This window comes from Artemia franciscana, chromosome 17, assembly GCF_032884065.1.
Source record: "Artemia franciscana chromosome 17, ASM3288406v1, whole genome shotgun sequence".
Taxonomy (NCBI): Eukaryota; Metazoa; Arthropoda; class Branchiopoda; order Anostraca; family Artemiidae; genus Artemia; species Artemia franciscana.
In genome coordinates, this window is record NC_088879.1 from 21,076,983 (window position 1) to 21,089,284 (window position 12,302).

At 36.4% G+C, this 12,302-nt stretch overlaps 1 protein-coding gene across 2 annotated transcripts in view; it reads left to right on the forward strand.

Moving 5' to 3' along the window:
• Window positions 1–12,302, forward strand: part of LOC136037995 (UDP-N-acetylglucosamine transporter-like) — a 446,903-nt gene that overhangs the window by 4,723 nt on the left and 429,878 nt on the right. For both annotated transcript variants that reach the window (XM_065720901.1, XM_065720902.1), the window contains exon 2: window positions 10,100–10,210. In XM_065720901.1, the coding sequence (XP_065576973.1) occupies window positions 10,100–10,210 (111 nt within the window). The remainder of the gene's footprint in view (window positions 1–10,099; window positions 10,211–12,302) is intronic.

Below are 12,302 nucleotides of genomic sequence, written 5' to 3' on the forward strand. Positions count from 1 at the left end.
AGGCATAGGGAAAAGCACTTCATACAATGGAGGATCTGGTGAGGAGGTGCCTGAATTTTGGGTAAAGGCAGAAGCAAATTGTGCATTTAGAATGTCAGCCTTATCTATTGGAGATGAGTGTAATACACTGTGGTCAACAAGGTAAGGAATAGTATGATGATTTGGGTCTTTAGAAGAGACATGTCTCCAAAAAGATTTTGGGTTTAACTTGATCTCAGAAGCCAAATTTTCCTCGTAGGCAGATTTCAATTTTTTTACAGAATCCGTTACACGATTCCATACTGCCTTATAAAATGACAGGGTCTCCTGGTTCCTCTTCTTCATATACCGTTTCCAAGCTCTAGATTTCTGGTTAATCAGCTTCTTAACTTCCTTAGTGAGGAAGGGAAGTGTTTTGGGCTGTTTCCTAAAAATAACCCTGGAATGTTTCTTTTCAAGAGCAAGAAGAGTTTTTTTGAAATTTAGCCACAACTCATTGATGTCACTGGTGATAAGCATTGACCAGTTTGCAGATGAAAGTTCCTGCTGTATTGCCTCATAGTCGGTGAAAGTCTGAGGACGAAATTTAGGTTGAGGACGACTATTTAGGGACAACACAGACAGAATAACTAGGTGGTCACTACTAGCAATTGGCGGTAAATAATCATTACGAATGAGGGAATCAGTATCACGCAAAATGACAAGGTCTAACAGCGAGGGATTCTGATCAGCTCTATAGCGTGTAGGCTTATCGATAGTCTGATGAAGAAAATTATTTGATAGGCAAGATAAAAAAGGTGAGTCTCTACTATAAGATGAAATATGTCCAGTTCCTTCAACCCACTCAATTGCAGGAAAATTAAAATCTCCAGTGATTATTAACTCAAATGAGCTAGGAAGGGAAATTGAAGATGTCATTTCATCAATGATAGTTTTGAGGGCCAATTCAATATCTTCAAGGGAAGGAGCACTTGTACTTCGATAAACGCACCCAAGACGCAAATTTTTATTAGCAATGGAGATATCAAGCCATACACTTTCTATCAAAGATATATCAAGCATAGTAGGATTTACAACACTAACCTGGATACCATCTCTTACATAAACACCAACTCCTCTTTGACAATTTGAATGCTCCAAGTTGCTACATAGTTGATATCCCGAGATCTGAAGGGATGTTTCAGTAACCGCCAAAAAACTATGTTTCGGTAACAATTCAACAAAACTCGCAATATCTGCTGCTTCCTCCCTAAGAAGCACTTCGGATTCTAGAAGCTTATTTGTCAGACAGTCAACATTGCTTGAAAGAACACAGAAAGTATTTTCAGAAAGGGGCTTCTGACTCGGGAAATTTGGCTGTTGAGACTCAGAGGTAATATCAGATATAGTACTTGAAAAACTTGAATCCGCTGAATTCTGACATGACACGAGCGAATTATTAGATATAACATTTGAATTAACATTAGCAGAAATAGCTCTTAAATTGACATGGGAAACATTTGGAGAAGGATTGGATGAAGCTTCACAAGAAATATCAACTGACAATTTATCAAAACAAAGCGTGATTACTAGGTCAAGTAGCGAGGGTATTTGTCCATCTCTGAACCTTGTTAGTGATTCAATGGATTGATATAGCGTATTTTCTGCTAGGTAAATGAGAAAAGCAGAATTCATACCATGACCCTCATGATGCTGGGGGGAATACCCTAAGCCATCAACCCAGCTGACTTGAGGAAGGTTAAAATCTCCTATTATTGAAAGGTTCTTTGGCTTCTTATCTTGTAGCAACTGCAGGGCCTTACAAAGTGCCAGTTCAGACTCTATTAGGTTTGGGCAACTTTGGCTCCAGTAAAAGGTGGCTAGAACTAGACTTTCTTGGGGTAGCACAATCTCTATAGCTAAATATTCAACCCAATCAAAAACTTTATTAAGAGAGATTCTGCTTACCAATAAGGTTGCCTTCACATAGACTGCAATTCTCTTCTTGGGTCATCTTGTAAGTTTGTAGTTCCAGTTCCAAAAATTGTAGGGAGGTATATGGACTAACAACAAGTCCTTTCACCTCTTTGACATCTTCTCTAGAAAAACTAGCTACTGGAAGCACTATTCTCCTCCAATCTGCAAACAATGGATATATACGATTATGAACAATAATACACTGTTATTGATTGTGGGAAGTACGAGTACATGAGCTTCAAGTTCCAGTTCCAAAAGTGTAGGGACTAGCATACTGTAGGGACTAGGTATATGGACTAACAACAAGTCCTTTCACCTCTTTGACATCTTCTCTAGAAAAACTAGCTACTGGAAGCGCTATTCTCCTCCAATCTGCAAACAATGGATATATACAATTATGAACAATAATACACTGTTATTGATTGTGGGAAGTACGAGTACCTGAGCTACCTGTCCCCAGCAGTTTAAGGCACTAGGCCGGCCGGTACCAATATGGCTCTTCCTACTCATTCCCGCTCTCTTCTGCACAATCAAAAACTATGGATAAATTGTGTCCCTTTAAAAATTGACTTCTTCAAGCTTTAATCTTTATTAAACAATATTTCTCTTCTTTAAGGTATCAATTGCTGTCTTAAATATCTTACAATCAATTTCCCATGGCAGGTTAGAATCCAAAATAACTGTATAAGTATTTGGAATCTTAGCCAAGGAGCAGAAACGCTTAAGAGCAACAGTCTCCTTACTCTGAGCCTGACAATCAAATAAAATATGCTGGATTGTCTCCTCTGCTGAAAAGCAGATTCGGCATAAAGGGGAATGATGTAGCTTCCAATTAAATAACAAGCTATTTAGAAGTAGGGCACCTGATTTCAGCTGGTAATATAGCACTGTATTTAATCTTGTATGAAATGGAGATAACATTAATTTACTGTGATTAACTTTGGATCTTTGCCTGATAATATCTCGTGAATTGAGGTCAGAGGAAGGACTAGGAGATAACATGGAAGCCTTTGCTGCTAGAGAATCAGCCATATCATTATATTTTATACCTTTATGACTAGGAACATGTTGAAAATAAACTTCATTTTCCTTGATCTTAAGATTAAGAAGCTGTCTTCTAATATTTTATAAATCCTTGTCATTAGCAATTCTATTAATATTTTGGATCAGTAGTAATGCTGATTTAGAGTCAGAGAGACAGAGTATATTTTCAGATTCCATGTTATAATTTATAAGTGCATCCAAGGCCAGGCAGATGGCACATAATTCAGCAGACAAGATAGAAGATCCCAATGGGAGAGGAGAATAAATATTCAAATTCAGGGATGGGATACATGCTCCTGCTCCAGCTCTTTCCCTTTGGACAGATCCATCTGTATATATTTTTCTATAGTTGGGGTAAGCCCTTGAGATGTGTTCAGCCAAAATAGTCTGGATCTCGTAATTAGGAATCAAATCTTTACCAATAGAGATAAGTTCTACTTGACAGCTTGGAGGACTCATTTCCCATGGGGGGGGGGACTTGGTAAAGGGATTTGCATAAAGCGAATATTGATTCCAATTTGGGACCTCCAGTTGAAACTGATTCCATGATGAATGGGCATTGGGACAGGCTGACTTCTCTGCAAAGGTGTGTGCATATACAGCATGCTTGGCTCCATAAGCCTGGATTTGCGAGAAATACTTTATCTTTAGACTAGATGCTCTTTCACTTAGGGACACCAATCCCGACAGTGTTCTTAACTTTGACAGAGGAGTATGCTTATGCACACCCAAAGCTATTCGAATAGCAGAATTTTGTAAAGATTCAAGGATTTTGAATGAGGATGGGGGACAAGCTGAAAAAATTTGAATCCCATATTCTATATTTGAACAAATATATAATTTGTAAAAATCCAAAATAATTTTTGGGTGACATCCCCACTTACTTCCAGCAAGTCTTTTTAGAATACAAAGTCTCTGAATAATCAGAGATTTCAAAGAATTAATATGTTCATGCCACTGCATTTTAGAATCCATTAATAAACCAAGTAACTTCACTGAATTGCAATATGGGATCTCCCTTGAGAAAATTGTCAGTGGATTAGGAGGATCTAGAGTACCATTAGTAAATATAATGGCTTTAGTTTTACTGATTGAGATTGGGAAGCCAAATGCTAAAGAGAATCTCTGGACTAAACTTATATCCTGTTGAATAAGGCTTTGAAGAAGGCTAATATCCCTTCCTGACTTCCAAATGATCAAATCATCTGCATAAAGGCCAAATGATGCATGAGATACTTGAAATTCAGAAACATATAAGTTGAATAGAAGAGGACTCAATATTGCACCTTGAGGAAGTCCTCTTGTAATGGGGCATTGCTCACTTCTAGACTGATTTACTTGAACGTAAAAATATCTATCAGTTAGAAAAGACTTTATAAAACTTATAAAGGGATACGGGAAGTCAAGATTTATTAGGATTTCCAATAATTTATTGTGGACTACATTTCCATAGGCATTCGACCAGTCAAACAGAACAGCCATTGTGACATGTCTTATTTTGAGAGAGTTACAAACATCAATTTCTAGCCGGGTAATGTTGTCTAAAGAGCTATGTCCTTTTCTTAAACCTGTTTGTTCACTAGGAAAGAGAATGTTGACTTCAGCAAACCACTCAATTCTTGATAAGACAAGTTTTTCCAGAACTTTACTAAAGGAAGGTAATACCGATATAGGATGGTAAGATTTGAGATCATTAGATGAATAAGAAGGTTTTAAAGCTGGGAATACCTGAGCAATCTTCCAGGCATCTGGGAACTTTTGACTTGAACAAATAAGATTATAAAAACTTAAGAGGGCTGTATGAACCACCTTCGGGGACTCAAGAATCCACTTCATATAAATACCATCATAACCTGGGGAAGACTTGATGTTAAGAGAATTAAGTGCTACACAAAATTCATCTTGGGAAAAAGGTTTCATCAGAGTACCCTTATAAGAACAGGTAAGAGGGAGATTACAAAAAGGAGGTCGGCTGGGATGAAAATCTGAGCAATCATTTTTAAAAACATCAGTAAACAGATCTGCCTTCTTTTTATCTGAGACAATTGGATATCCATCCTGAATGATATCATATCTACGGTCATCATTAGGCTGCTTTCCACTATTTAGTTGGCTAATGAAATTATGGACCTTTGAAATTGGGGTTCTAAAACTGATACTTGAGCTGAAATTCAGCCATGTACTCTGTTTAGCTCTCCTACAAATTAGTTTCACCTTAGCACATGACTGCTTATAAGAGATTGCTGTTGACTGAGATGGGTGCTTTTGAAACATTTTACGAGCCTTTCTTTTTGCCAGAACTGCAACCCTACACTCATCATTCCACCAATTCTTGGGTCTTTTGGAGCCATTGTAAAAATGTACCCTAGTCATTGGAATTGCCAATTTAGCTGACTCCAGCAGGATTGATCTCAGATTAGACTCAATGGCATTAATATCAGAATTAGGAGAAACAAAGGAAAAATCCACTTCATTTAATATCTCACGAAAAAGGGACCAATTACCTTTGGAGTTGATAAATGTAGGGACATAGGGTTTGGGAGTGTAGCATAAATCTTGAAATGATGTAAGAATTGCACAATGATCAGATTGAAGAGACGACACCTTTACCATCTGAACTAAATCATAATATGAAGAAGAACCTAGAAGTAAATCTATAGTTGAGAAAGAGTTAGAAGAAATATTATACATGGTCTGAAAGTCAAATGGAGTGAAAATCAAGGTGTCAGGAAAATTGGACAATATGTACTCTATTCCTCTTCCTGCTTTGTTGCTACCAGCTGATTGTTCCCAGAGTGGACTATGGGCATTAAAATCACCAAAAATAAAGGTATTATTACCTGATAATTATGTTTCCAAGATACTTTGGATGTCCTAACTCCCACTTGGATTATAAAAGGATTTTATGGCAAGATGGTTACCATTGGCTAAGGTAATTAATATACTTACAACATCTATTTCATCCCTGTAGATAGTTAAGGGTTGAGGGGAGTGTTGGATTGAAACATGAACAAAAATTGCCACACCCCCTCCCTTTCTGTTAGTTGATCTATCTTTCCTGTAGCACTTGTACCCTGGCATTTTGATTTTCTTGTACTGATGAAGATTAGTCTCTTGTAGACAAATAATTCCAATTCTATTATCATTTGCACATTGGATAAGATCAGCAAGTTTATTTGAATTTAAAGAGACGCAATTCCATTGTAGGATCTGCAGCTCAGTTAACATAGGAAGGGTTGAATAGGTGACATGCATGATATTTTGAGAGAATGGATGATAATTCTGTTCCTATTTCATTGAAAATAGAAATGGAAAAGTAGTGTTCTGCAATTTCTTTTGTTATACTGGCTTTTTTATCTTTAGCCATATTTGATTGTAATATTAGGTCCACTGATGCAACATATTTAATTAAATTAGTAATATGAGGTCCAACTCTATCTTGCATAGTGATGGCTTGAGTAGAAATATTAGGAAAAGCTGCCACTCTTTCAGACCAAAATTTAGGATTAGTTTTAGGATTGTTGAGGGATGGACTAGCTTCAGCCACCTTGGGATGCTCCTTAGCCAACAGAGGGTAAGAAGTCTCAGTAGGAGGTGTGAGTGCCTGATTTGGGTTGTTCTTGTGGACCTGTATCCAGGGTTTTTGAGGAAGTGCTAAATTCCCTTCCTTGGCCTCATTAACTCTTGGACCTGATGGTACTTTGGACAGCTGGCCAGCTCCATTGCAGCTATCGGGAAAGGGACATTTTCTTGAAGAGCAATCTTTAAAACTTTAGCTCGTTGAAAATATTTAGGACATGAATTGCGATCTGTTGATTGATGTCTACCATCACAGTTTGTACATTTAGGCACTTCAGCGCATCTAATTTCTGTAGACAAGGAGTGATTACCAAGGCAATTAGGGCACCCTGGTTCAGAAGAAGAACAATACCTAGATGAGTGACCAAGCTTAAAACATTTTGAGCATTGAAGAGGTTTTTCTTGGTATATTTTATGAGCTTTTTGCTGACCAAAAAGGAATACCGAGTCAAATTGGGGACTAGCAGGTAAGATAAAGAGGACACTCTTACTACTTCTTGTTCCCTTAGAATCTAGCTTGCCCATACGATGAACATCCAGAACCTCCAGCATTTCCCCCTTATTGTTCATAAGACCATCTTTCAAGTCATCATTTGACAGTTCCAATGGTATGTTGTACAGTACTATTTTCTGAGAATTTTTCAGGGTTGGTTTCCACCATTCAGGTGTAACAGGGATATTGCCAATTCTATGTAGGCTAAGTGCTTTGCAGGCTTCATTTCTGTCTAGAAACATAACTGTTAGTGAACCATCTCTGTTCACATTCACAGTGAAGCTGCATCTAAAAGTTTAGAAAAAATTCATTCTAATATTAGTAATATTTTTGATAGAGAAAGATTGATCTTTTACTGTTGGAGTAAAAAGGATAATGGGTTTGTCCTTTATCTCCACAGCTGGAACTGAGTTTGAGAGTCCCATTATTTCAGGAGGACTCATAGAAGGCTTTTTTCGTTTCTGTTTTCTGCCCAGTGTCTGAAAATTCTCATTTAGCAAGTTGTCAGTTTCAGAGATTGGTGACTCAGAGACAGTAATCATGGTTTCATTCAGGCTATCATCATTGGATATTGGAGATACAACAATAGGAATATCCGCTTCTGATAACCAATTAGATGTTTGGCCCCCTTCCCTGAGGGGGCTAGAAGAGTTAGGAAACATTGAGTTCAGGAGAGGGAAATTCCAAAAACTCTAACCACGCAATAAACTTATATGACAAAGCAAAAGAATACTTCTCAAACAAAAGGAGTAGCAAGAGCTTTATTTCCGTTCACTCAGAAAATAAATCAATAATATAAGTTTTTCATCAATTGATTTCAGCTATGCAAATCACATCATAATCATTTTTGTTGCTAAGATCCATAACTCTGTTAGTTTATTTGGCAAGGAGTCTACGTTTGTGCTCAACACTTGAAGAAACTTAGAGCAATGACTTTTAATGTTTTTTACTAGATCACTTGGGCTACTATCACTTATTTCACTTGCTGTTTGGGCATCTTCATAACTCGTGGATACCGTATCCCTTTCCAAATCTGTACATCTATTGTCACTACAGTCTAAATAATTTGAACTATTGGATCTATTTACACTAGTGGTTTCTCTGACCAGGGTTTAACTGCATCTAATTGTCAATCAACTTCCTGATTGCATGCTTCAATGGTGCATACACTGAAACATCAAGGGGTGGGAGGAAAGGTTAGGAGGTGGATGCTGTTATCTTTTGCCCAAGGAAACTACTTCTACTGAAATATGGCTTTCTTGATTATCAAACAAGAGTAAAACAGGGTCTTTTTTGCTGGGTTTGACAGGGAGGCTTTGAGTAGACAGGGATGGAAGAAGAGCATGCTCTTTTTGAAAGTGTTCCATGGAACAAAGGATATTGTCTGTGGTAATCCATCCACTGCAATGGGCTAAGCCAATGCACCCTGGTGGTCCACCTTGATACATCCTCTGGAGCTTTGACTCATGGAAAAACAAACACTGGTAGAATTGTCTAATCAGTTGCAGATATAAAACATAGCATTGTGATATTTTCCTCTATTTCTGCTGACATGCTCCATGCCACCTGTTTTGCTCCCCTTTTAGCAATCACCTTTGGAGCCTGCACAACTGTGGGTACTCCTGAAGATTTACAAAGAAGGCACCAATTACATTAGTGTTGAAGTCAGCAGCACAAGCCTGACTTATATTTTTTGGTTTCAGATGGACAAACTGGCATTCTGCTTGATAAATTCTCTTCACCAATCCACCCTCCTTTCTCATTCAGCTCCAAGCTTGATGTGAATTGATCTTTAGTGTTATTGCCATTGGTAGGCTAACTTTCTTGTTGCATAGGCCCACATAAGCAAATTGTTAAGTAGTGAGTAATTTTGGAGGTATGCAACAAGCTCTTTCTCTTGTTTGGAAGTAAAAATACACTTAATGCTCACCTAAAATCTGTCATCATCATTATCGCTATGACTACCACCATTCTACTCAAGATCCTATTTTTGCCTTTTATTGTTTCACAGCATACACAAGGGTACTCTTCTTCAGGGAAAATTCTTCTGTGGTTGCTCAGAATGACATAAATTAAAGTTTAAGCACACAAAGTTAAAGAACACAGGGTCTTAAAGTCAGCATAAAGTTAAAGTTAAAGAACACAGGGTCTTAAAGTCAGCATAAATTATCTAAATAATAGGCAGACTTAAATCTGGGACAAATTTCATCCAAGGCAAAGATTGCTACACTAAGTAATTGTGTTTAAATAGGCAAGGCTGTAAGGTAAGGGGTAACTTTCGTCTAATTGTAAATGTTGAAAACAAAGTTTGATAGCCAAAATAAATTACTTCAGGTCCTCCATAACAACAGGAATATAACAACTGTTACAGACAATGTGTTGTCTTTAACAACAGGAATTGTATGCAACAAGCTCTTTCTCTTGTTTGGAAGTAAAAACATACTTAATGCTCACCTAAAATCTGTCATCATCATTATTGCTGTGACTACCACCATTCTACTTTTACCAATTTTACTTTTATCAATTTTACCAATGTTCTGCCTCCAGCTACATATAGTTCCATTTTCTAAATTATGAAAAACTTCTGTCAGCACAGGGCAAAATTGAACACCACAAAGTTGTCCCCTAAAAAGTGGCAAGAGTTGCCCTATAATGCCATTTTGAAATTTTTTTTTTGTTTCAACTGATCCTTTGAGAGCTTCCCTGTTCTTCTATCCATGTCTTATATGAGGATATGCTTACTTTTAAAGTCAGTATTCGAGTATGATCTGAATTATTTTATGGCTGAACTGCATCATAATGTGAGTTATGCTAAGTTCTAACAGAAGACAGTTAATTTTTCAATTAAAGTATGCTAAACATTTTCCCGCTTAAAGGTAGGTTTTTGATTTAGTGCTATGAGGTCCTACTAGACTATAACAATTAAATTGGCTTCATAGTGTAAAGCTTTTGGCTCATGGTGCTAAGCTATCAAAGCTTTATTAAAACATAACTACAACATTTTGCTGTGCATATATAAAATTTTAAATCATTTCTTCTTGTTTCCAGAGTTTTATAAGTATGTCAGTTTAGTGGTCTTAACAGTTCAAAATGCTACTGTTGGCTTGAGTATGAGGTATGCACGAATTAGACCTGGTGAAATGTTTCTTTCTTCTACTGGTATGTATCCTTATTTATCGCACTAAATGGATTAGGAGCAGAAAATAAAAACTAAGAAACATCAATATTTATTCAAAATAAGACTACAAATAAAAATGTCAAGAAATTCCCAAGAAGGCCAAGGACATAAAATTATTTTGGGTATTGTTCAGTTGTATAAACTTTTGTTATGATGCTAATTCTTTGAATCTATTGATGAAATTTGGAAACCAAAAATTTGGTCAATAATAGGTGGATTACTCCTGTTTGGGTGATCTGATATTACAAATCATGAATTATCATACATGCCAGCTATCTTTTGTCATCTTCATTTGAGCTTACAAAAGTAACTAGATCAGACAAGATTTTCATTTCTAAAAAACAGCTATTGCAAGTCCAGGTGAGCCAAATTTGCATTTTAGAGTCAGAAAGCACATACAAATTAAAATACGAATATAACTCAGAAAAAGTTATCAAAATATTAAAAGGGTTGTGTAAAATGCCAGGAACAATTCAAACTCGCAGAATTAAAAGAGAGTGAACTAAACGAAAAACAAGATAACATAAATTTATTGTAAAAATGTATACAAAACACTTTGCAGCACCTGCTAAGAAAGCCCCAGAGGGTTTGTGGGTAGCAGGTGGCAGTCTTCTCTACTCTACATAGTACTACATACAAACATATAAACGACATGCATATACATACAAACATACTATTCTTTTGCAAGGAAAAATCTCTTAGCTGCAGCCTTGAAGGATGTTCGACGACTTGAATTTTTATTTCAATTGGAATAATATCCCATACAGAGGGGGCAAAATTTCTGATACCCCTTGTGTATCATGGCTATGGTGATTACTATTAATTGAGAAAAAAATTTTGAAAGAAGAGGGAAGAATATTATTGATAAATTTATATGTGAAAATACTAACTTGTTTTTGAAATATAAAAAGTTGATTCTTATTGTAAAATTCATTAATATTATGAATAAACAAAATTTTAGGTGACAAAAGTTTAACAGCTTTATTTTGGATTTTTGCATTTTTCTATAACAGAACACAAACTTACTAGCCCATACAGAGCAACCATAACAAATGTATCGGTAAAAAATAGCGAAATAAAGCAATCGAAAATTACTGCAAGAACAAATTTAGTCTTGGGACTAAAACCTAATAAAACACAATATTGTTAAAAAACTAAAAAGAAAGTTAAAAATTTGCAAAATAATCATTAAATCGTTGTAATGTAAACAAATGGGGGGGGGGTCACTTATTCAGTATATTCACTATGTACAGGACAAAACCTCTTCTATTTCTTTCAATGGATGGTTTTATTGGGGTAAGGAGAGTAATTTTTGCTGAACTAGCAAGGCGAGGCCAAAGGGGGGAAAACTGACTAGGACAAAGGGAATTTGTCCAGGGGTTGTGGAGGTCATTGGTGGCAAAACGTAAGAAAACTTTTGCTGTTGGCAAAACGGAAGGAAATGTTTTCTCCTTTCTTTGAGTGCGACCAGATTGACTCTTTGACTCTTTGATAAAGGGACTTTACCATCATTGAAAAAAGGTCTTAGGCACTTTTGACTGCCTCTATTCTTTATGACAATTCGTTGGAGATACCAGGATTTCAAACAGGATAGGTGCACTCAACGAATAAGTGTACAAAGGAAAGTAAGATTCTCAAACAATGTGATATAGGACATCTAAATTTTTTAAGGAATTTAGGAAGGGAAAATGTGGTGTTTTCGCGTTTTAAAATATTAATATGATAATCCCAGTTTAAGTTGCTTGAGACAGTCACGCCCAGTAATTCATAGTGCCAACTGACATATCAGGGGGTTTGGGGAAGCAAAAAGAAGGGGAGTGTTAAGGAAATTAATTGTTAAAATGGTTGACTTTAAATGGTTAATCGTCATATTATTAGTAACGGCTTCATCTGATATTGGTTCCAGGATATCTATAGTTCCAACTGACCAACTTACATAGTATCAACTGACATATCAGGGGGATTGGGGAGGCAAAAGAAGGGGAGTCTTAAGGAAATTAATTGTTAAAATGGTTGACTTTATATGGTTAATTGTCATATTGTCAGTAACAGCTTCATCTGATATTGTTTCCA